The sequence below is a fragment of the Bos grunniens genome, chromosome 29 (genome assembly GCF_055505025.1).
Source record: "Bos grunniens cultivar Pamir isolate PY7600 chromosome 29, Bosgru_T2T1.0, whole genome shotgun sequence".
Lineage (NCBI taxonomy): Eukaryota > Metazoa > Chordata > Mammalia > Artiodactyla > Bovidae > Bos > Bos grunniens.
The window spans coordinates 25408360-25432124 of NC_141193.1; the positions used below are offsets into that span (position 1 = coordinate 25408360).

General features: G+C 37.8%; 1 protein-coding gene across 7 annotated transcripts in view; it reads left to right on the top strand.

Annotated features, from left to right (window-relative positions):
- The window catches only part of ZDHHC13 (zDHHC palmitoyltransferase 13), a 51134-nt gene that overhangs the window by 11832 nt on the left and 15537 nt on the right, over window positions 1-23765 (top strand). For 2 of the 7 annotated variants that reach the window (XM_086385166.1, XM_086385167.1), the window contains exons 2-10: window positions 2793-2938; window positions 5144-5266; window positions 7476-7553; window positions 8724-8868; window positions 10279-10343; window positions 11701-11863; window positions 12262-12387; window positions 15668-15801; window positions 19129-19229. In XM_086385166.1, the coding sequence (XP_086241292.1) occupies window positions 2793-2938; window positions 5144-5266; window positions 7476-7553; window positions 8724-8868; window positions 10279-10343; window positions 11701-11863; window positions 12262-12387; window positions 15668-15801; window positions 19129-19229 (1081 nt within the window). Of the gene's footprint in view, window positions 1-1512; window positions 1599-2792; window positions 2939-5143; window positions 5267-7475; window positions 7554-8723; window positions 8869-10278; window positions 10344-11700; window positions 11864-12261; window positions 12388-15667; window positions 15802-19128; window positions 19230-23765 lie in introns of those variants that run through there. The other 5 variants (XM_086385169.1, XM_086385171.1, XM_086385170.1 and 2 more) reach the window with 4 other exon arrangements.

The following is a 23765-nucleotide window of genomic DNA, read 5'->3' on the forward strand; positions in this document are numbered from 1 at the left end:
ATGTGAGTTTCCTGTAGATGACATGTAGTTTTCTAGGTGTTTGCTTTTTAAAAAATCCAGTCTACCAAACTGTCTTTCATTTGGTTTTCTTTAGACCATTAGTATTTAACGTGATTATAAATATAGTTTAGTATAAATATATTACCTTATATGTTTTATTCCTTCTCTGTTCTTTGTTCATTTTCCCTCTACTTTTCCTGTAGTTTGAAAAATACTGAGTATGTTTTAAGTATTTTATTTCTGCTATTGGCTTATTGCAAGACTTTATTTATTTAGAAGTTGCTCTTGGGTTTACTTATAACTGTTTATCTGCAAATACTGTTTTAAGAATCTCCTGTAACAATATACTTCTGTTTTTTGTCATCAAGAAATTAAAAAAATGTGACAAAATCTGTTATGTTGACCCACATAATTATACATATTAACCATGTAGTTCTGTCACTCTCTATTTCTTTGTATTGATTCAGATTTCTATCTGGTATTATTTTCCTTTAGCCTGAAAAACATCCTTTATTATTTCTTGTAAGATAGTGTCTGTTGGCAGTTTTCTAAGCTTTGATTTGTTTGAAAAAAGTGTTTCTTTCATTCCTATTTTTCAAGAATATTTTTGTTAGTGTTTGCAGGTTAAGTTTTTTCTTTTAGATTTTTAAAACTGTTTTGCTTTTGTCTTCTGGCTGGTACTTACTGATAAGAAGTCTGAGTTCATTCTTATCTTTGTTTTTTTGAACATAATGTGTCTTTTTCCTTGGACCGCTATCTTTATCATTGGTTTCGAGTAGTTTGATTTTTATATGCCTTGGTGTAATATGAGCTTGGTGCCGCTTGGGTTTGTTGAGCTTGTAGGAGCTGTGGGTTTATAATTTTCACCAAATTTGGAAGATTTTTGGCTATTTTTTAGTCAAATTATTTAAAAGTATTTCCTCTTCCTCTTCTGGGATTTCATTTATACATTGGGATGTAGCCTTAGGGTGTATTTGACATGACTTCCTGAAGCAGACGTGACCTTCCTGCTGTCAAGAGCCATGACCCTCGACCTATTACAAGTAACAGAATACTTTAGTGTCTTTTGCAGATGGCCTTTGTTTTATGACAGAACTATTTGGTTGGTGTAAATGTTATTGCGGTTTCAGACCATGAATGTTATATCATTATAACTAGGTTCAAGCACATCTTTATTAATAGGAACTATTACAATCAGCATGTTTTTGTCAACGAGAATAAGTGTGTGTATTCCTGTAGTGTAAAAATCTGTGCTTTGCAATTCAACACTCTTGAAAAGCATTTTCTGTCTCTTGTTGGTTTTGGAAGGATTTTCCCTGCAAAAAGTTGTCGAGATGCTTGAAGAAGTGATAGTCATTTGGTGAAAGGTCAGGTGACAATGAGGGCTTCCCTGGTGGCTCAGATGGTAAAGAATCTGCCTGCAATGCAGGAGATCCAGGTTCGATCCCTGGTTTGGGAAGATCCCCTGGAGAAGAGAGTGGCTACCCATTCTAGTATTCTTGCCTAGAGAATTCCATGGACAGAGGACCCTGCTGGGCTAGAGTCCATGGAGTTGCAAAGAGTCAGACACAACTGAGCAACTGACACTTTCACTTCAGGTGAGTATGGTGGATGAGGCAAAAGTTTGTAGCCCACTTTGCTCAACTTTTGAAGTGTTGGTTGTGCGATGTGTGGTCGGGCATTGTCATGGAGAAGAATTGGGCCCTTCGTGTTGACCAGTGCCAGCTGCAGGGATTGCAGCTTTCTGTTCATCTTATCGATTTGCTGAGCATACTTCTCTGATGTAATGGTTTCACTGGGATTCAGAAAGCTGTAGTGGATCAGACTGGCAGCAGACCACCAGACTGACCATGACCTTTTATTTTGGTGTAAGTTTGGCTTTGGAAAGTGCTTTGGAACTTTTTTTCAGTCCAGCCACTGAGCTGATTGTTACCCGGGGTTGTATGGAATCCACTTTTTGTCGCACATCACAATCACAATCAATAAATGGTTTGTTGTTGTTGTGTAGAATAAGAGAAGATGACACCTCAAAACGATATTTTTGGTTTGCAGTCAGCTCATGAAGCACCCACTTACTGAGCTGTTTCAGCTTTCCAGTTTGCTTCAAATGCTGAATGACCATAGAATGGTTGATGTTGGGTTCTTCGGCACTTTCAGTAGCTGTAAGAGGATCAGCTTGATGATGGCTCTCCGTTGGTCATTGTCAACTTCTGACGGCTGCCACTGCGCTCTTCATCTTCGAGACTCTCGTCTCCTTTGCAAAACTTCTTGAAGCGCCACTGCACATACTGTTCATTAGCAGTTTCTGAGCCAAGTGCGCTGTTGATGTTGCGAGTTGTCTCTGCTGCTTTGTGATCCATTTTGAACTTGAATTAAAAAATCACTGGAATTTAGTTTTTGTCTAACATCATTTCCACAGTCTAAGATAAATATAAACAGTAGGTAATAAGTCATTAGCAAAAATACATAGTGAGAAGTATGCATTAAAGTGATATATAAGATAACCACAGTTATTTAAGAATGTATTCCAGTGTTGAATGGCACAGTTCAACAGTGCAAAACCTCAATTACTTTTGCACCAACCTAATACATAGTTTGGACTTTTCTAATAGTAAGCATCTAATCCTAGTGAATAGAATTAAAATGAAAATTTTCTGTAGGATGTACCTCTAAGAATGAAAAAAAGTCATTTAATTGATGGATATTGTTGATAGTACCAAATGCTTTATGATGTAGTTGAATGTGACATTGATTCTTTTACCGTGCATTGTCAAATTACTCTTACTCTTCAGTGCAGGAATCACAGCCATGGCCCCTACCCTCCAGGATTTGGTCGACATGGAGTCTGTGCACACGAAAACAAAGAACTTGCCAAGGCGAGAGAGGCTCTTCCTCTTATAGAGGATTCTAGTAACTGTGACATTGTAAAAGCTACTCAGTAAGTCTTCCTAATGCTTTGTTTTATCCTTCATTTCTGTTGAGTTGTAATAACCTATGTGCAGTCCGTGGCACTCCTGTGTACACCTTCTCCCTTCATACTCCAGTGATAGTATGTATGCTTGTCAGACCAGCATCAGAACAGCTGATACAGTGCAGCTTAGTTTTTTATTAATGGTCTCTTCCATTAGATTGTGAACTTCTGAGCAAAAGCATGTCTTTTTCATCTTTGTAAGCCCAGTGCTTTTGCACAGTTTGTCTTGTATTAGGTGCTCAGTAAATGTTCATTGAGTGAGCAGATGGTTTTAAATGACACTCATGCTAGACTCTGAATTTGAAACACACAATCTTAGGCTTTTAAAATGTACTACAACCTAAATATGAAGATGAGATAGAAGAATATAACTCACACATTAATGAGTATTTTAAACATTTATTGATTACTTTCTGTGTAGCTATTATCTTGGGTGCACTAGAAGAAAGTCAGCAAAATAGAAACAGGTTTTCTGACCACTTGAAACTATAGTCGGTTGTTTTGCTTTCACTGAAAATGAAATATGTTTTGAGTTTCTCCTTAAGATTTCCACCTGTGGGTATTTGCATAAAATCATTTCCAACATTATCACCCTCATGGATCTCACTGATTGTTAACATCTACCACATCTCTTGCCATTGAATATGTTTTGAAATATTTTACCTGTCAGATTATGTTAATTAGTAGGCCACTTCATTAGTAATCAAATATTAGCCTGCCTGTCAGAGCTTCTAATCTGCATGAAAGAAACTGATGTTACCGCACAAACTTGATATATATCATTTCTGTCAAAAGTGAAGATGTTTGGTGATTAGTTAACCTGTTTGGCTTTAATGTAGACTAACATATTGCTTATATTTGTTAAAGAGTGATTGACAATTATTTGAATATTATAATTACTAATTTACATTAACTCTGGAGGCCCTGGGAACCACTACTTTGAGTTCAGTTCAGTCGCTAAGTTGTGTCCGACTCTTTGCGACCCCATGAATCGCTGCATGCCAGGCCTCCCTGTCCATCACCAACTCCCAGAGTTCACTCAGACTCACGTCCATTGAGTTGGTGATGCCATCCAGCCATCTCATCCTCTGTCATCCCCTTCTCCTGCCCCCAATCCCTCCCAGCATGGTTTAGTAGGACTTAATAGTTTCTATTGAAAAGAAATAGAGCTAATGAATGATTTTGAAAATTATTTTAGCATTAAAAAGAGATAAATTCTCTCCTACTTATCATTCTGATAGTTAAATAACTCTCTTAAATATCCCTTCAATCTTTCCCTCCTTTTCCATTCCTTTTACCTGAGGCTCCCTTTGCTGATCACCTGTCTCTAATACAAGAGCCTCTAAACTGGTCTCTCAGTCTTCACCTAAAATTAGCTTCCATACTGCACCAATGTGATCTTTCTTACAGCCCAAAGCCTGAGTGCTTTCTTCTTTAAAACCTGCGCTGGCTTCCCCTTGAGCTGTAAAGACTAAATTTCAAAGCGTGGCAGAGAAGGATCATGCAGGCTTTGCCTGCCTCTCCTAGCCTCATCTCCTGCCATTGCCTTTCTTATGCTTTATGCTTTGCGGTGCTAAATTGCTTATTATTTCTCCAGGTATCCGTGTAGTTTCATATCTCTGGTTTTCATACATGCTATTCCCTCTGCCTGAAATGTCCTCCCTTCGTAGCTTGTATATCGTGTTCCATCTACTTCAGGAAGGGCTAATCATTCCTTCCTTTTCTGTACCTACACCGTGTCCATGTTTTATTGTTGAATTTACCCTGTTCCAGTTTGCTTTTAGTCTCGCTCCCTTATTGTGAGATCATTGGTTGGGCTTTGATTGATTTGGGGATACGATTATTGTCCCGAATCAGCACCATGCATTCCTCGTGCGTAGTGGAAGATCCAGTGAAACTTATTGAAAGAGGGAAACTGTGAATGTTAAAAATTTATTTCAGAAAATCAGGTAAGTCCAAATAGAGTCATCTATCTCATCAGCTAGTAGCCAAGTTTACTTCTGTTGTTTGGCTTTACATTCCATCCACTTTGTGAATACCTTTGCTAATTATTATATTTCTGCATTGACCAAAAGACACACTGGATAAAGACATGGTAAAAGAAAGAAATCTTGACAGCTGAAATTATTTTAATAGTATCATTTATGCCTTTTATTTTCCATCTTATTGCAGATACGGAATTTTTGAACGATGTAAAGAGTTGGTAGAAGCAGGATATGATGTCAGGCAACCAGACAAAGAAAATGTGTCTCTTCTTCATTGGGCTGCCATTAATAACAGGCTGGATCTTGTAAAGTAAGATGGGATATATGTGTGTTAATTAAGTATGTGTTTTATAATTCTAAACCTTTCCTTCATTTGTCTTTTCTCTTTTCAAGTGCAAGTATGTATGTTGAGCCATCTCTAATCCTTTATTATAAATGAATGCTTGAACTTTGTACCATGCACAATGGTTATTATAGTATTGAAAAGGACCTCAGAGATCATCTGGACCAGGACTCACTGGCCCAAAAAGAAAAATTAAAAATGAAGTCACAGTTCAGGCAATGAATGTGAACATTTTTGGACATGGAACAACAGGCTGATTCAAAACTGGGAAAGAAGTACATCAAAGCTGTATATTGTCACTCTGCTTATTTAACTTACATGCAGAGTACATCATGCAAAAAGCTGGGCTGGATAAAGCACAAGCTGGAGTCAGCATTGCTGGTAGAAATATCAATAACCTCAGATATGCAGATGATACCACCCTTATGGCAGAAAGCGAAGAGGAACTGAAGAGCCTCTTGATGAAGGTGAAAGAGGAGAGTGAAAAAGCTGACTTAAAACTCAACATTCAAAAAACTAAGATCGTAGCATCTGTTTCCATCACTTCCTGGCAAATAGATGGGGAAACGATGGAAACAGTGACAGACTCTTTTTTCATAGGCTCCAAAATCACTGCGGATGGTGACTGCAACCTTGAAAGTTTTAAAAGACACTTGCTCCTTGGAAGAAAAGCTATGACAAACCTAGACAGCGTATTAAAAAGTAGAGACATTACTTGGCCGACAAAGGTCTGTATAGTCCAAGCTGTGTTTTTTGTAGTAGTCATGTATGAATGTGAGAGTTGGATCATAAAGAAGGCTGAGCGCCCAAGAATTGATGCTTTTGAACTGTGGTGCTGGAGAAGACTCTTGAGAGTCCCTTGGAGTGCAAGGAGATCCAACCAGTCCATTTTTAAGGAAATCAACCCTGAATATTCATTGGAAGGACTGGTGCTGAAGCTGAAACTCCAATACTTTGGCCACCTGATGTGAAGAACTGACTCAGTGGAAAAGACCCTGATGCTGGTTAAGATTGAAGGCAGGAGGAGAACGGGATGACAGAGGATGAGATGGTTGGATGGTATCACTGACTCAATGGACATGAGTTTGAATAAGCTCCAGGAGCTGGTGAAGGACAAGGAAACCTGGTGTGCTGCAGTCCATGGGGTCACACAGAGTAGGACATGATTGAGTGACAGCATAACAACATGTTTTTCACAATAGAACAGATAGTTTCACCAAGTTTAAAAGAATCACTGAAATTGTTACATTGTAATAATGCTAGGAGGAATGGATGGGTAGGGGAATAATTTAACAGCAAAATTAAATATGGAATACATTTTAGATTAGGCATGTATTAGATTGTATAAAATTATTCCCCTACATAAAGCACTACTGTGGGTTTTTTTTTAATATCTTAGCATGTAAAATGTGTATGTATACATGAATGTGTATATGTTTTGTATTATACACATTTAAAATCCTGTGGTTTAGGAAAGTAAAAATATACTGAAGGTTAGAATAAGGAGATATACTCACAGCCATACTCCTTTTCTGTGGAAATAAACTGGTGTATTGTTTAGATAATGTATATGAAGCACAACTTTGAAATAATGAGACTAATTCCTGTAAGCCACAGAAGAAAATAAGTCTCTTTACCTTATAGTTTCACTTTATACAATGTATCCCATCAATACCTCCAAAATAGAGAGTGAAATGCTCAAAATGTCTAACTTTTCTGGAAGAATTTTGAGTTATTTTTTTGCTACCTACTTTTAGCATCATTATTTCCACATAGTAACTCTAACTTTAAGCTGTTAGTTGTGACGTGGTTTCACCTTTCTTCTTGCAAGTTAAGTAGAACATCTGTAATAGAAACCTTTTAAATATAAACCATTTCAAGAGTTTTGTGGTTAGAATAAGCAGAGAGTAGTTATTATGTGTTCAGTGTATAGTTGTAAAGGAATGCTCATGACAGCAGGAGTAATCACTTACATGATGAGAATATTTCACCAGGGATCTGTTTGATGCTTTTATGTGAATCATTCCGACTTCTGCAGATCTGAGTGTTTTAGAGAGGGGCATTATTATAATTTCTGTTTTCGAATACTTTTATTACTAAGAAAAATGGATATTTTCTTTCTTAGTATGAATTTAAAATTTTAAACCTTATTTTCACTTATGTCTGCTCTTAACAGGTTTTATATTTCAAAAGGCGCTGTGGTAGATCAGTTGGGTGGTGATTTAAATTCAACTCCTCTTCACTGGGCCATCAGGTAAAGGTTTCTTTAAATACTGAAATTGCTGTTCAGAATCAAAACTGACATATGTATTTTCTGAACATTAAAGACCAGCACTTTGCAATAGAATTTTCTGTGAAGATGGAAGTGTTTGTGCTGTCCAGTAAAGGAGCACCACTAGCCACATGTGAAATGTAAAGTGTGGCTAATGCCACTAAGGAATTGGGTTTTTAATTTTAGTAAATTTTAGCTAATTTGCATTTAAATAACTATATATGTCTAGTAGTTCATATTGGAATTGCAGTTACAGACCACTTGAAAGACTTTCTTTTGTTTTTACCCCTTCATTGAAAAAAAAAATACAGTTTTAAAGAGTTTCCATAGATGATGTTTTTGTGTTTAATTGAGGCCCAAACTAAATCAAAGTAAATATTTTTAATATTTGATCACATGGACAAATGTGGTAGTTTAGTGAGTGTAAACTCCATCAGTTCTTTTCCCTGGTATGTACTGGCATCTGAAGCTGAAGTTAGTAAGTGTCTATTTGGATACTTAGCAACTTCTTCATCTTTCATTTTAACTCCATGCTGTCTGATCAGTGAAATTGATATGAACCTGAAAGTGAAGTGGATAATTGTTCATTTAAGGCAAGAAGTTGAATCTTTTCTCTGGAGTCGAGAATTTTGAAGAATCTGGGGTTAGCTCATCCCCTTAAGCTACAGTGCTTTACATAGAAATGAGCTGTATTCAAAGAGAAATATGTAGTTCCTAAGAACAGTATTATCACCTGTGGTCTGGGAATTGTTACCCTTCATTCAGCATACCTGTTTCATAATTGTTTTTTGTTTTTAAAATAACAATGGCAAAGTCCAAGTGATTTTTAATTTCCATTTTTATTGTTAGTTATGTAAAATTATTTATACATGGTAGTAGTCTTACACATAAGATTTAAGGTAGATTGGGAGGTTATTATTAATAAGCTTATTACCTGCACTTAAGAAGAACTGTCCAGATAGTTCTGAGTTTCGAATGTCTACGTAAAAGATATTTAGAGAAGCTCCAGTGTTTTAAAAATCTGTGCACTGTTAAGAAATACTCTTTATATCTAACCACAGTCCCTCATGTCTTAGAAATATTAGTTTCTCCCTGAATTTTTCTCTTTTGCACTATAGAGTACAGTATAATTTTTGTTCTCTCTTTTTCCAGACAAGGTCATTTACCTATGGTCATATTATTACTGCAGTATGGTGCAGACCCCGCTCTCATTGATGGAGAGGGATTCTGCGGCATCCACCTGGCAGTGTTATTTCAGCACATGCCCATTATAGCATATCTCATCTCTAAAGGACAGGTATGTTTTGAGACGTATTTTGTATTGCAGCTGTTGTAAATCTGAAAGGACTCAGAGGATCGTTAGTAATAGTCCTCATTTTTAAGGTATAAAAATCATTTTTACAGATACCTGAATGTTCAAATACTAGCCTCAGTAAGTCTAGCTATTGAATACTTCTTTTCCAGCTTCATTGGAGCAAAAAGGATAGGTCATTTAGCTCAGTAACATATAATAGTTGTTTCTGAAACTTGTAAGCTTATAATAGTTTTTCTTGTAATCCCAGTAATTTGCAGAGTTTTTCAAAAACATGACTTTAAAGCCTGTATTTTTTCTTTTGGTTGAATGTGGAAATGGTAATCAGATCACTAAATTAACCCATCATTTGCTTTCATTATTTGAGTCCAAGTGGAGACCAGTTTGAATGTGTGTTTCTTATTGTTCCCTGAAGTAATCCCATGAAAAATGACTTGCCTTAAGAGACATTCATTTGTGGCACTGGTTAAATTATGGGTTGTTGGCAGTGGGAGTTTCACTGTCAGTTCTGCTTGCCTGGGATATGATTTCTGATAACAACTAGTTTAGATATCAGTAGTTTCGTGTAGCAGGCATGGAAACATGTTTGCACAAATGCTGTTGGAATGACAGTATTCTCTTTAAATAAGCACTTTCTGTTAGACTTAGCAATTCAAGTAGAATAATTATAACCTCTTGGTTCTCATTTTGGAAACTATATGAAGAGTCATCTTTTCTACTTCACTTTGGGTTTCTTCCTCCAAGGCCTGTAAGAATATTCAGTCACTGACTTTTTTGGGGGATTGGGGGCCCTTGGTTGAGGTATTATATACCTCAACTCTGGACCCATTTTTTTTTTTAAGTGGACCATATCTTCTTGGACTATGATTTCCTTTTTATTTCCTGTATTCTCAAAAATAGAAAAGAATTTTTCATGTTTTACTCTTTGAAACATAGTAAATCCAAAAATACAATATACTTTGTATTCTTGCTTCAGAAGGTAGAGTTCACTCTTACTGAAAGTGTTTAAGTAGAGACTGGATGATTTTGTCCAAGAGGTGATAGTTTGAATTAATGTGTCAGTTAAAGTCTAAACTAGATAACTTCTAAGGTCTCTACTGTCTCATATTTGATGGTGATTATCAACATTTTTCTGTCCCTTAGTCTTCTTCCATTCACAACATACAACACTTGAAATCATATATTCAGATTTTTCCCTTTAAAAATATTTTGTAGCAATCAGTGGATTTTTACCCTATTGATGTAAAACAGAACACTAGTTTATTCAAGTGATATTTGAACACTTGTAGACACACTGGTGGTGTTGAATGTATTAAAGGGATACTTCTACTAAGAGAGAAAACAGTAACTTACCTGTGTTTACAGTTAGGCTGATCAACTCTTCTTTTTTAACAGAGTGTGAATACGATAGATGTAAATGGGCAGACACCACTCATGTTATCAGCTAACAAAGTACTTGGGTAAGTAAGTTTAATTGAATTGCCTTATTCTGACTCTTGATTCCAGCAGTTTAAGTATCTTATTCTATGTGAGGTGACAAAACATTCTGAAGAAAGTAAGATTTTCCGTCTTGTGACTGTGACATGCTCTTTTAATGTAGTTGTAGTTAGAAAAGCAGCATTGAAATAAGTTTTCTCTTTTCTGATAGCTTTGGGGAAAAATTTGAAAGCTACTAATAAGAAAAGAATTTCCTTACAGAACACCTGAAGATTCCAGAGCATATACTTATTAACAGAATTTGCATTTCTTAGTTTACATTTCTCGAGAATGGCTACAGGTTTAAATGCTCCCATAATTTGAAATCCATATGATAAATATGCAGTTCAAAAAACAATAAGTTTGAGGGTTCTCTGATATTGTTGACAACTCTGAAAATATTAATTGCAGTTGATGAAAATTGCACTTAAGAAAATAGCACATTTGTTATGTTCATATCAGTTACTTACGTATTTAAGTTTTTGTGTGTTTTATCATTACTGCTTGTGATTATTGGTCACCACGTTGTCCAACTTCTGTTATTCTTCTGTTCAAATCCGTGCTACGCTTCGTCCTTTGTCAGTTTTGTTTCCAGTGTTGTACTTAGTTTCTGAGTCTGCTTTTACTCAGGATGTTGCTCCTAGGAACTGAGTTAGTTCTGATGCTATTTCCTTTTAGTTCCTAGAGTGATAGGGCTCAAATTTGGGGTAGAATTTTGTCAAAAAGCATTTTGTCATCTTTGCTAGTAACTCTCAGGTCATGTATAATGTTTAAAAATCTTGAATAGAATGAGTAAAATAGATTATTATTTTATTAAAGGAATCTTTTGAGTAGTCATGAATGAAGTAAAGGTCTTGAAGATGAAGTAAAAAATATTTCATTAAATTCTGCTTTCAAGTCCATAACTTTCTATGGTAAATAATTTAGGGCATTTTTATACCACTTTATGTAATAAGTGGTTGGAGGGAGAATGTGAAGTTAGCTTTTGGTTTATCTACATAGCATTTAACGTTGGCCAAAGTTAAAAAAAAAAAAAAAAAAACGTTAACCATTAAATCAGCAGCATGAAAATAAAAATTTGAAAAACAAAAGCAATTATTCCATTGTATTGATATTAAAATTACATTATGTAGCAGACAATTAATACATTTCTCTTGGGGCAGCAACTTGGGCCTCACCAGTATTAGCACCTAGAATAAAACTCTGCACAGAGAAGTTCTGCAGTTTTCAGAATACTTACTGATTGGTTCATTGATACATTATCAAACAGGTTCATTATTTACATTTACCCTTCAAATCATTCTAATAAATGATCTTTGGTGTTTTATTGTTTTGAGACAGGCCAGAACCAACTGGATTTCTTTTAAAGTTTAATCCTTCTCTCAATATAGTTGATAAAATACATCAAAACACTCCACTCCACTGGGCGGTTGCAGCAGGAAATGTTAATGCTGTTGATAAGCTCTTGGAAGCTGGTTCTAGCCTGGATGTCCGAAATATTAAGGTATGGCCAGGTGTTTATCTCTCTTAGTTTATTATGTCTTCAGTTACCACAAGATACATAGAAACAATAATAGTTGGCTACCCTTGGAATAAATACATTGAATCTATGATTCTTGTGAGTTTGTAAAACTTGTTTAGCATTGGGACTTCCCTGGTGGCTCAGTGGCTAAGATTCCACGCTCCCAATGCAGGGAGCCTGGGTTCAATCCCTGGTCAGGGAACTAGGCCCCACATACCCCAACTAAGAGTTCACATACCACAGCTATAAAAGATCCTGCGTGTGCAACTAAAGATCACACGTGCCGCAACCAAGACTCAGCCAAATAAATAAATATTAAAAAAAAGTTTAGTACCTATGCTGTATCGAAAATGAAATTGAACTGTTTCTTTCTTTTTTAGGGAGAAACCCCTCTTGACATGGCCCTGCAGAACAAAAATCGGCTCATTATTCACATGCTAAAAACGGAGGCCAAAACTCGAGCCAACAAAAATTTCAGACTTTGGAGATGGCTGCAGAAATGCGAGGTATTTTCATACAGGGCCTATCCTGTGGGCTCTTTGTCCATTTGTTTTCGTGTTTGAAGTCATCAGGGAGAACCAAAGAGTTGGCCTACTGCTGCACTGTATCTGCCAATTGTATCTTTCCCATACATCCTGTAACCCAAAGTTGGAAATTTGGCACTTTTACTGGCAATTTATTGTTGGTTCTCAGCTAGATGGCTCAACAGCTCCATGTTACCTTTTGAATACCATAGCATACTTCACTTTTCACTTTCATGCATTGGAGAAGGAAATGGCAGCCCACTCCAGTGTTCTTGCCTGGAGAATCCCAGGGATGGCGGAGCCTGGTGGGCTGCCGTCTATGAGGTTGCTCAGAGTCGGACACGACTGAAGCGACTTAGCAGCAGCAGCATACTTCCACGTTTATTTCATGAGTGAATTGAAACACAAATAGTTTAGATTCTTAGAGACGCAAAAGGAAGAATCCTTGTTGCAAGGAATTTTATAGGGAGTTATTCTTAAAGAACTTGTTCCTATTAAAATTTTTTTCAAAGGGGAAATAATAACATTCAAAACGTTTTCTTAGAATCAGGAGGAGTTAAACTTAAAAAATGACAATGTTGCAAGCTTCAGGCGTATGATGTCACTTCATAAAATTAAAAGCATCCAGAATTTTGAGAGATGAAACCCAACCTTTATTCTTTTTTTTTTTAACTTGGCAGTTCTTCTGAGTGGTGGTCTTCTAAAGTTAAAAGTGAACAACAACAACAAAAAAGTGAATGGAATGATAGAAAAAATGAGAACGGTCAGCTTGCTCTTAGGTCCAGCAAAATCTAAGTTGTAATAGAGAATGTGTTATTAAAATGGATATTGGATTGATTTTACTGTTTAACATCTTCACATACAATAGCGTTGTCTTCAGAATGTGTGGAATACCTTCGGATTCTAGATTAACAGGCATGAGATTTCTATGCAGAGGATCCCCACGAAATCTACACCAATTTTGCATTTAAGTATGGGAAGGGAGAAAAAAAGAAATGACAGTTACTTCTAATCTCCTTTGCCATCTCCTCTGCTCCCTCCCCTGCTTTATTAGTAGAGTGTCCCAGGGTTTTGTCCTTGGACCTCTTTTCTATCTATTCATTCCCTTGGTAGTTTCCCTTCCATGGCTTTAAATGCTGTCTATATGTTGACAACACCCAAATGTATCTCTAGTTCAGACCTATCCAGTTACCTACTTGATTTATCCATTCACCATCCAAAAGGCATTGTCAGTATAACATCCAAAACTGAGCTCCTGATCTCTCCTACCCCTTGCTCCCAACTATTCTGTCCAGAGCTTCCCCATCTCAGCAGGTGGCAACTTACTCTCCAGTTACCTTTGCCTCTTTGTCATACTGCATATCCAGTCCATCAGAAAAACATATTGGCTAGTTCTGCCCTCAGTGTATATCCGGCATCTGACCTTTCTCACCACTTTACCATGACACTGGGGTCCAGCAAGATGAATTCCTGCAGCTCTCTGATGTTTTCCTGCCTCCACTCACCTCTAGTCTCTTCTCAGTAGAGCAGTCAGATGAATCTTACAATGTAAGTCAAATCCTGTCATTTATCTGCTCAGAATCCTGTGATGTTTCCCTCTTTCTCCCAGAATAAAAGCCAAAAACCTTAGAACAGACAAGTGTACTAAGTGAATATTAGAGTATAGAGAAAGCTTCCATTTAGCTTTCTCTATACTCTAAAATTCACTTAGTATGTTTGTCTGTCTTCCCCTGCTAGAATTTAGGCTTCGTGAGAGAAAGACTTTAAATTCATTGATGTGTTCCCAAGTGCCTAGAACAGTGCCTAGCATATGATGTACACTGGAATATTTGTTGAACAAGGAAATAGTGTGACTCATCCATGAGTGTTGTATCTGCGATTAAAAGTGTGAGATTCACATTTAATTATTATTTCTGTTCTGAGATTATATTGCATGTAGATTCTAAGTTTACCTTTTAAAAAAACAACCCTAGACTTGCTCATTTTGTGTTATCATGCAAATTAGAATTGGAAGCATATTAAAGATTTCCTGTCATTTGAAATTGACTTCCCTGGTAGCTCAGAGATTAAAGCGTCTGCCCGCAATGTGGGAGACCTGGGTTCGATCCCTGGGTCTGGAAGATCCCCTAGAGAAGGAAATGGCAACCCACTCCAGTATTCTTGCCTGGAGAATCCCATGGATGGAAGAGTCTGGTGGGCTACAGTCCACAGTGTCGCAAAGAATCGGACAATCATTTGAAGTTAGCCATTCTCAGAATGTGGTTTAGAGGAGTAAAGATTGTAGAAGATAGAGCAGAATATAAAGGTCATGCATACTGGAGTTAAGGGACCACACTGCACAGATGTGGCGTCCGGCTTTAAAGAGACAGCCACAGTGTTGCTTCCTTCTTTTAACTTTGTGGAATAAACTCATATTATTAGCATCCTGAGGATGTGTTTCAGACTTTGACCTCCATGTGACATATGACACTGAGAATCTACTCTTCTTGAAAGTGCCTTCCCTTGCTTGACTGGAACATTTCTTCTGGTTCTCATCCTGCCTTTCTGGTCATACCGGTCACACTTCCTTACTCACATTTTGGGACTTAGCTTTTTTCCCCTTGAGTGTTTCTGTTGGCCAAGCTTCTGCCCTATTCACCTGCACACAGTCCTCAGGATGCTTTTCATTCCTGTCTTTCCAGTCGGTGTACTGATTAAAGACTAAGTTTTGACCTGTATGGTAGATCTGCTTTTCTGACTGACCCTGGCTATCTCCTAGATGTCTGTAATTCCACATGCCCTAAATGAAAGTCATCTTTTCTGCAGACTTGTTCCTTCTGACCTTCTTTATAAGGGCATGGCACCATGCAGTGCCCAGATTGGAACTCTTGTACTTTCTTCGTTGAGTCTTGGGTATACTGATTTTTGTGTGGTCTTTTTGTCCTGCTTTATGCCTTCTGGCATATAATACTGTTTGAAAGAAATCATTTTTAAATGTCAGCTATCACTAACATGTTTCTAGAACATCAACATTTCTTGAAGTGGAATACAGCAAAACTAAACATGTTTAAGCAACATTTTATTAATGCAAGATTTAAAAGATTGCTTTCAAGATTTGTAATTTCTTAAAGTTCAGATTTATCTATCAGCAATTTTGAAGAAAAACTGTTATGCTGTTATATTAACTTGCTATATATTTAGGAAATAGTTTTGCTTTTGAACTATTATTAGGTGCTTAGGAGGTAAAATCCATTAAGTTCTAAAATTCTGAATCTCTTAATAGGTCTTCCTGCTGCTGCTCCTTTCTGTGATTACCATGTGGGCTGTTGGATACATATTGGACTTCGATTCAGATTCTTGGCTTTTAAAAGGATTTCTTTTAATAATATTGTTTTTTCTGACGTCTTTGTTTCCAAGGTGTGTATTAGTTTTTGCAAAGCTGGTTATTGCCCTTCCAATTTGAGTACTCTTTTTTTACTGTTATTAGTTGGAGCCACAGATTTTTATTGAGCTATGAATGTTACTTATCACATAGAATGATCCTCAAGGTGGGAGGGCAGGGCTTTGGTGGTATATGATTTGACTGAAAGCAAATCGGTCAATCCAATAATTTAATTATATTGACAATTGGTAGAAAATAAATATCCTAGCTCACTTTTTTTCCCTAGGTCACTTTTTGAATTGTTAATGAATAATGGGAAGATTTTTGTAACTATTTTGCATCTTGAAGCATTTTTCCCATTTTTTGGAAATTGTTTTTTTTTCTATTCTAAATCTAAATTCATTTTAGGCTAGTTTTTAGCTCATAATGTTTTTTAGGTAAGAAACAACCTAAGTAAATCATAGGAAATTATAAAATAGTAACTGTGGTATAGTTCTATTTTTAATAATATATTCATACATTTTATATATATATACATATATACATTTTATATATTTACATATTTATATGTAATACACATAGGTATGTATATACATTGTATACAATGTATATACAATGTATGTATATACATTTTATATATTTACATTTATATATGTGTATATATTTACATATATACATCTGTATACATTATATATATGTGTGTATATATACGTCTATATATATACACATACACACATGTATATATATGTAGTCGCTAGTTAAGAGTCAGATTGCCCGGGTTCAAGTCACGCTTTACCACATGACAGTCTGACCTTGAGCAAGTTGGTTTACCTTGCTGTGCCTCGATTTCTTCATCTCTAACATGAGGATGATGTTTATGACCTGCCTTGTGGTTAATACAAATGTAAAGGTTAAAACCATTACTGATGCCCAGTACTCAGTAGTCAGTACCCCAGCGCTGCTTTTCGTCTCCCTTTCCCAGCAAAGTGGCATGCAGTTTCTACATGAAGAATGGGTCCCATCCTCGGATTACTGCCCCCGCTGTTCTTCGCTGCTCCTCACCCCCACACCCAGTGCCCTCCCAGGCCCTCCCTGCCCTGTCCCACTTGGTCTGCTCACGCCCTCTCCTCCACTGGCTCCTTAGGCCAGGCCACCTCACTGATCTTCTGACTCCAGCTCTTATCCCACTGTAGTTCCTCCTCACTCAGCAATCAAGGGTGGGCTTTTAAAAAAGCAAACCAGTTTCTGTCTTCTCTCCCTGCATAAAGCCCTCCCGTGGCTTCTCCTTGTCCTCAGAATGACATCCAGACTCCTTGCCTGTGAGGTGCTATGTAGTCACCCCTTCCCCTCTGGCATTATCGCTTACTTTCACTGCCCTTCAGCCTTCTTTCTGTTTCTAGAACATAGGAAGCTCATACCCACCTGGGGCCTTGGCTCTTGCTTGTGTGTCTGTCTGCAGGGCTCTGCTCTGTACCACATTGTTACGTAGCGGGAGACGTCTCATGGACCTCAGCTCCCAGCATCCCCTCCTCAGCCAAGCCATGTCTGACTGGCTCTGCTGTATCCTCCCCCATGGCACTTAATTACTATTTCCTGGAATGTAAGGCCCATACAAGCAGGACACTTGTCTCTCCTGTCGAACGTTTTCAATCACTGAAGGAAAGGAAAATGTAACGATGATGATCTATAAGAGAGAATCTAAAAGAAAGTGTGTGTTGCTGTCTTCAGGGTGTGATTATGAGTGTTCCTATGTCCTTTGTCTGCTTACCAGCATTTTGTGGAATAAGCATGAGTTGCTTTTGTTATTTAAAAAAAAAAAAAGCATTAGCGGAATTTTACCACTTAGTCATTCAAGAACAGGACAGTAGGCTGGAAATGAATTTTAAAGCTTTTAAAGCTCAAATTTCTGAAAAATAGTAAAATGCCTGAAATTGCCTGCTATGCAGAAAATTTGTAAGTTAGAGATATTCATTCATTTTCCACTAATTGGATTGACTTGGTTTTCAAATAAATTTTAAGCCAAATTGCAGTCACATTTTTTCTTTTTTCCAGAGAGAAAGCAAAGGCTGGCACAATATCTACTCACCTAGGATAGGGGCATTTGAGACTTTGTTTTAATAGAAACTCATGTTATAAAATTTTTATATGGAAACTTTGTGAGTTGAGGGCTTCATGTGCTTATGAAGTCCATAGGCTTAGCATATGGACACTGTTCAAATGGGAGACAAATGCATATGGCAGCTTTGTCCGTTCTACTTTTATTTCTTCCACTTTTCAGAGTCCCAGTTTCACGGAGTAAGCAGCTATAAACTTCCACTATTACTGGCTCCACAGGAGGTTGTTTGTTGATCCAGGCTGCTGTGTGATACCTGTCAGTAGACAGGTCGTGGTAGCAGGCTGTTACAAATAAGATAGTTCACTGCACCACTTAATTAGGTCAAACAAATTTTGCTGCAGACAAGCCATGCCGTGAAGGTTATGTGGGCTCCAGTTGGCCTATTCTGGCAGCATACTGGGGGCCTGAGGTTTGGGATCTTTACTTGTTGCCAAGTGTTATTTTATCATAGTTGAGCTTAGGATCTTGATAGCTTTTTAAAAACCCTTTAATATGTGTGTTCAATCATTGTTGTTTTATGATATAAATTTTAAAATAGATCTAGGTAAACTATATTCATGCATACATTTACTGTATTGAGTATTTAATGTAAAAGATTTTTTTTCTTTTGAAACTATAATAATAAACATTTGAGTAAGTTTTATGTGGACTGCCATGTTGCTTGTGATCCAAGCAAGATGGTTGGGGTTTGATGACGAGAGCCACCGATAACCTGTATGTACCTTTTTATGTTATGTGTCTGCTTCGCAAGCTGATTGTAGGGTAAAAATGCTCAAGGTTGTGTGCCTCCGTGTGTTTCAAAAATACACTGCTTGCTTCACATTTAGCTTGTTAAATGTGAAGATGAGTCTCCAGGGATTTAAATTTTTGCATTTTGAAAATAGAACGTGTATTTGAAAATACAACATGCCAAAAATACAAATATGTATTTCAATAGAAATGAAAAAGATTAATTGAAAATATAATGTTATTGGGAGTAAAATAACGTGCAAGTTAGTTACAGGAACTAGAACATTCACTTTTTGAGAGTCCCAGTGTTTCCGTTTTCTCACACGTAAAATGAAGCGATGATGGTGCGTGGCTCTTACCACGTGGAAAGTGGCACATGGTGCTTAGTGAAAGCTGTTGTTGTTATCTGAGGTCGTCTTTACTTTCACTGTTATTATTATTTAAGGGAATTTAGAAATGAGATGAATATGATTCATACTTACTTTAATACCTTATGTTTATACTTTTTTTCTTTTAGGTTCTTGCTCGGGTACAAGAGCCTTATATACTTACCAACAGTCTTTCTGCTGAGTTCCATTTTTTGGATGTTTATGACTTGGTTCATCTTATTCTTTCCTGATATCCTTCAAGTTTACGTTTAAATGCATATCTCGTTTAGCTTTTAAAAATGACTAAAATTTAGATACTAGATGAGATCCAGGGAATGCAAATCAAATTTATATTAATTTAATTGTCCTGATTGAAGGTGTTTAATGTTGGAAATCTACTGAATTCTGGACATGCTCTCAGGGTACACTATGGAAGCAGCAGGTGTTTAGTATTAATTACACATAGGAAGGAAACAGTTTAACAATATATTAAAACAGTGAATGAATTATTTAGATCCATAAAAATTACTGTATTGCCTTGAGGTTCTCTTTAAGGTCAGATGGTTCTCTTAACTTGGTCAGCAGTTATAGTCGTTTAATAAATCTGGATACCAAGATTACCTGTATAGGTGGAATACTGAAGGAAATGTGTCCTCCTCAGCAGTGGTCAGTGCAGTGTTATTATCCAAGGCAGTGATTTTCAGTGCACAGTAAAAATAAATTTGTGTTGCCACCCAAAATATATGTGAGACAAAAGCACATCCTAATACTTGCTTTACTCTAATAGTTTTGTTTTTTATTCTATTTCCTTTTTAAAAAATGCGAGTCATAGGCCACTTAAATCTTTCATGACCTACTAGTGGATGGCAACTCATAGTTTAAAAAAATAACAACTCATCCAAGGGATTGGTTTATCACTTGAGGAGCAGGGCCCAGGCCAAATCCAGTCACCTGAAAGTGAGGATAGGGGTTGCTGCTGCTGCTGCCAAGTCGCTTCAGTTGTGTCCGATTCTGTGCGACCCCATAGATGGCAGCCCACCAGGCTCCCCCATCCCTGGGATTCTCCAGGCAAGAACACTGGAGTGGGTTGCCATTTCCTTCTCCAGTGCATGAAAGTGAAAAGTGAAAGTGAAGTCGCTCAGTCGGGTCTGACTCCTAGCGACCCCATGGACTGCAGCCTACCAGGCTCCTCTGTCCATGGGATTTGCCAGGCAAGAGTATTGGAGTGGGTTTCCACTTTCATGCATTGGAGAAGGAAATGGCAACCCACTCCAGTGTTCTTGCCTGGAGAATCCCAGGGACGGGGGAGCCTGATTGCCTGCTGTCTATGGGGTCACACAGAGTCGAACACAACTGAAGCGACTTAGCAGCAGCCATTGCCTTGGATAGGGGTTGCTGCTGCTGCTGCTGCTAAGTCGTTTCAGTTGTGTCCAACTTAGTTAATAGCTATTTATAGCTCCCATTAGGAAGGAAGCGTTTTCTCCAGTTTTCAGAGTTCCCACCTCTTTCTAGGCTCCTTTCTCTTCCTCAAAGGGCCCTAGGAAGCTACTAAAAGCCTTGCTTTCCTTCCAGGCCAGGGAAAGGGATGTGGTGAATAGACGTGTACCTTTAAGCATATTCCTTTAACTCTGTTATTTCTCTTTCTGGGAGTGATACACTTGAAAAGAAAGAATACTGCTTATAAGAGAGATGCGTTCACTCAGTGTATTTTTTCATTGGAATAAATGTAAAGTGAGAGAGGCATATGAGTTCTGAGTGCATTTATCACCCTTCATTATAGCATGTTTTTACTTTAGTGATGCTCTTTATTTCTGAGCGTTATCTCTAGTACTTTTCAGATTCCTTTAAATAAATGGCATAGTATACCATGGGGGTCATTTTGACTTTTCAAAAGATCTTAGTGCATTAATTTTCATCTCAATTATTGATTTGAGGGCAGCTTTTTAAGCACTGGCCTTATGACCACCATTTAATAAAGGCTTGGGTGATATTATGTGATACAAAAATACTTTTATCACTTATAGAAGTCCCAAGGCTAGTAAATGTTTTGGTAATTGACATGGTACTGAAAGGGCTGACTGATATTTTCATACACAGTGGAGTAAACATAGTTTAAAAATTGTGTTTCTTGATGACTTTTTAAAATGTGGGTAACTCATGCTCTTTCAGATTTTGCATCAAAAAAGTGTGGTAGTTTTTACATTGAATTATTTCAAATTTGCAGTGTCAGTATTAACAAAAATGTTACTCCATCATAGTTTGAAAACCTCAATTACAGAGGTATTTAGTTAGTACTCAGCTGAGTTTACTGCTGTTCAGTATTTGTGAAGATGTCATAACATGAGAAGGACTGATTTGATTTCCATAGCTGGACAGAATCTTAAAAGATGTTGGAGTTGACAGGAAGGTATTTTACTGACATGTACAGCATGAAGCCAGTTGTTCTAAGCGCCCAGGCTGCTGCTGGTGGGTCCAGGTCAGTCAGTAGGTGGCGCCATCAGATCAGTGTTTTCCAAGCTGAATGCTAAATGCTATCTGAACTGCCTTTGGTGTGCACTGAGGTGCTGCCCTGAAAAGACCCATCCTGAAGGTGTGGACTAGTGTTGCCGTGTCTGGATTGCATGGGGCCTCCACTCCCACAGCCGCTTTGCCCATCATGGGAAGAGGGCCTGGAAACATTGTGGAAGGAGTGTGGTCTTTGGAATCAGACAGAATGAACTGGAGTTCTGGCTTTTTTTTTTTTTATTCTTACTAGTTATTATGTGAAGTGAAGTGAAAGTCATTCAGTTATGTCTGACTCTGGGACGCCATAGACTGTAGCCCACCAGGCTCCTCTATCCATAAAATTCTCCAGGCCAGAATACTGGAGTGTGTTACCATTCCCTTCTCCAGGGGATCTTCCCAACCCAGGGATCGAACCCAAGTCTTCCACACTGCAGGCTGATTCTTTGCCTGCTGAGCCACGGTACCATTGGGCAAATAATTTCACTGAATATCAGTTATCCTATAAATTAGGGATAACAGTACCAAGTTCATCAGGTGGTTACAAGTATTACTATGTTAGGATATCTGTAAAATGCTGACCATAGTCCCCATTCTGTAAATAATACCTATTATTTTATTATTATCAATTACTCTTAAGAACAAAATCGGTGTGGAAGATTATATGTTGGAATTTTAAGAGCAGCTCTAGGTTAGCTCTTGAGATGAACACTTTCTTTTAGTGCCTTTTGTGTGTACAGTGAGTGATATGTGGTGCCAGGTTTGAGAGAAGGAGAGAAGGCCTTACTGCTGAGTTTGAAGGTAAGATTAAGATTCAGCAAAGAGATGGTGAACCACTGAACATGACGTTTGGGATTCCAGCTATAGCTGAGTTAAATTTAAGAGGGATAAATATGTGAAGTCCTAATACTGAGTTTCAGACAGTCAGCGTGATACAAGTGCACATCGTGATGAGAATGACACAGCTTCAGATCAAATGAAAAAGAGCCAGGAGCTTTGACTAGAATCTGGGTATGTGTAGTGATGCGGCTTTCAAGGAAACCAGTGTATCGTCTAGTAGTATTAGGACGTGAGTGTCCAGGCAAAAGACATCAGCATCTCACGGTCTACTGCGCTAGTCAGGACACACCTGAGATGTGTTTGCTCTGTTTCACATTCTGTTCTTTCGAAAAGAGACAGTGGCAAACAGAGGAACACATGCAGGAAAGCGTGTTGTACGAGCAGTGATACTGCTGCTTATCCTGGAGGTGTAAGCTCTGCCTTCCAATTTCAAGTGCCTGAGAGTCTGTCATTTGGAAGCCAGTGCATTGTACAGAATGAGCACTCAATAAAAATGTTGGAAGCAGCCCCTGTAGCATCTGCCTGTAGGGCAACTGTAGTGTAGATCTACAGTGTAGATATAAAGGAGCTAAAGAACGAAAACCAGTTAATCCAAGTTATAGAATGGCAGATCTCAGATCCATGTTGAGAAATATTTTAGCTACAAAAGGGTCACAGGCTAACTGGGGAGGTTAAATTGTCTACAGATAACTATAATCCAGGGCTGAGTGCCATAGAATTAACATTTCTTGGGTTTAGGGAAGGGAGAGAATCCTTTTCCACAGGGAAAGACCTCAAGTGAAAGGAAGGCTATAAAGTCTTGAAGGCAGTTAGGACTTGGACATCCTAAAAGTATGATTTTAGAAGTAAATGGGGAAAGTGGGGAGCACTTGAGAGCAGTGAGCCATACAGAGCAAGCGCATGGGAACAAGGAATGCTTGGCTTTTATGTGAGGGAATATAGTGAAGGGATCTGTTTATTTGGAAGGAGAGAATCCATCAATTTCTGCAGGATTTGTTTTAAAGATTATTCGGAACAGGAGCCCAAATTTGTTCCACTCAGTACGTGAGATTATCCTGTGATTCAGTTGGAGGTTTTTGAGACTGTGTCATGTATGTTGATCAGGATTTTAGGGGAATGCAATTTCAATTTCACACAGCTTTTTTTTTTTTTTTTGGATCCTGGCTCTTTCATAAAGCCAGGCCCATCTACAGATAAACCAATAAGCTAAACCAACCATTCCTGCTTACCAGAACCAGATGTGGTTGTGCTGGTTTTTTGTGGGTAAGAGCAGTGCTTCTCAAACTATAATGTGTGTGTGCCTCCCCTAGGGATCTTGGTGAACTCCAGAGTCTGCTTCTGCAGGTCTGGGGTGAGGTCTGGAGCTCTACCCTTCTAATAAGCTCCCAGGTAAAGCCATTGCTGTGGGTCCACGGACCACACTTTGAATAGCCAAGAGTTTAGA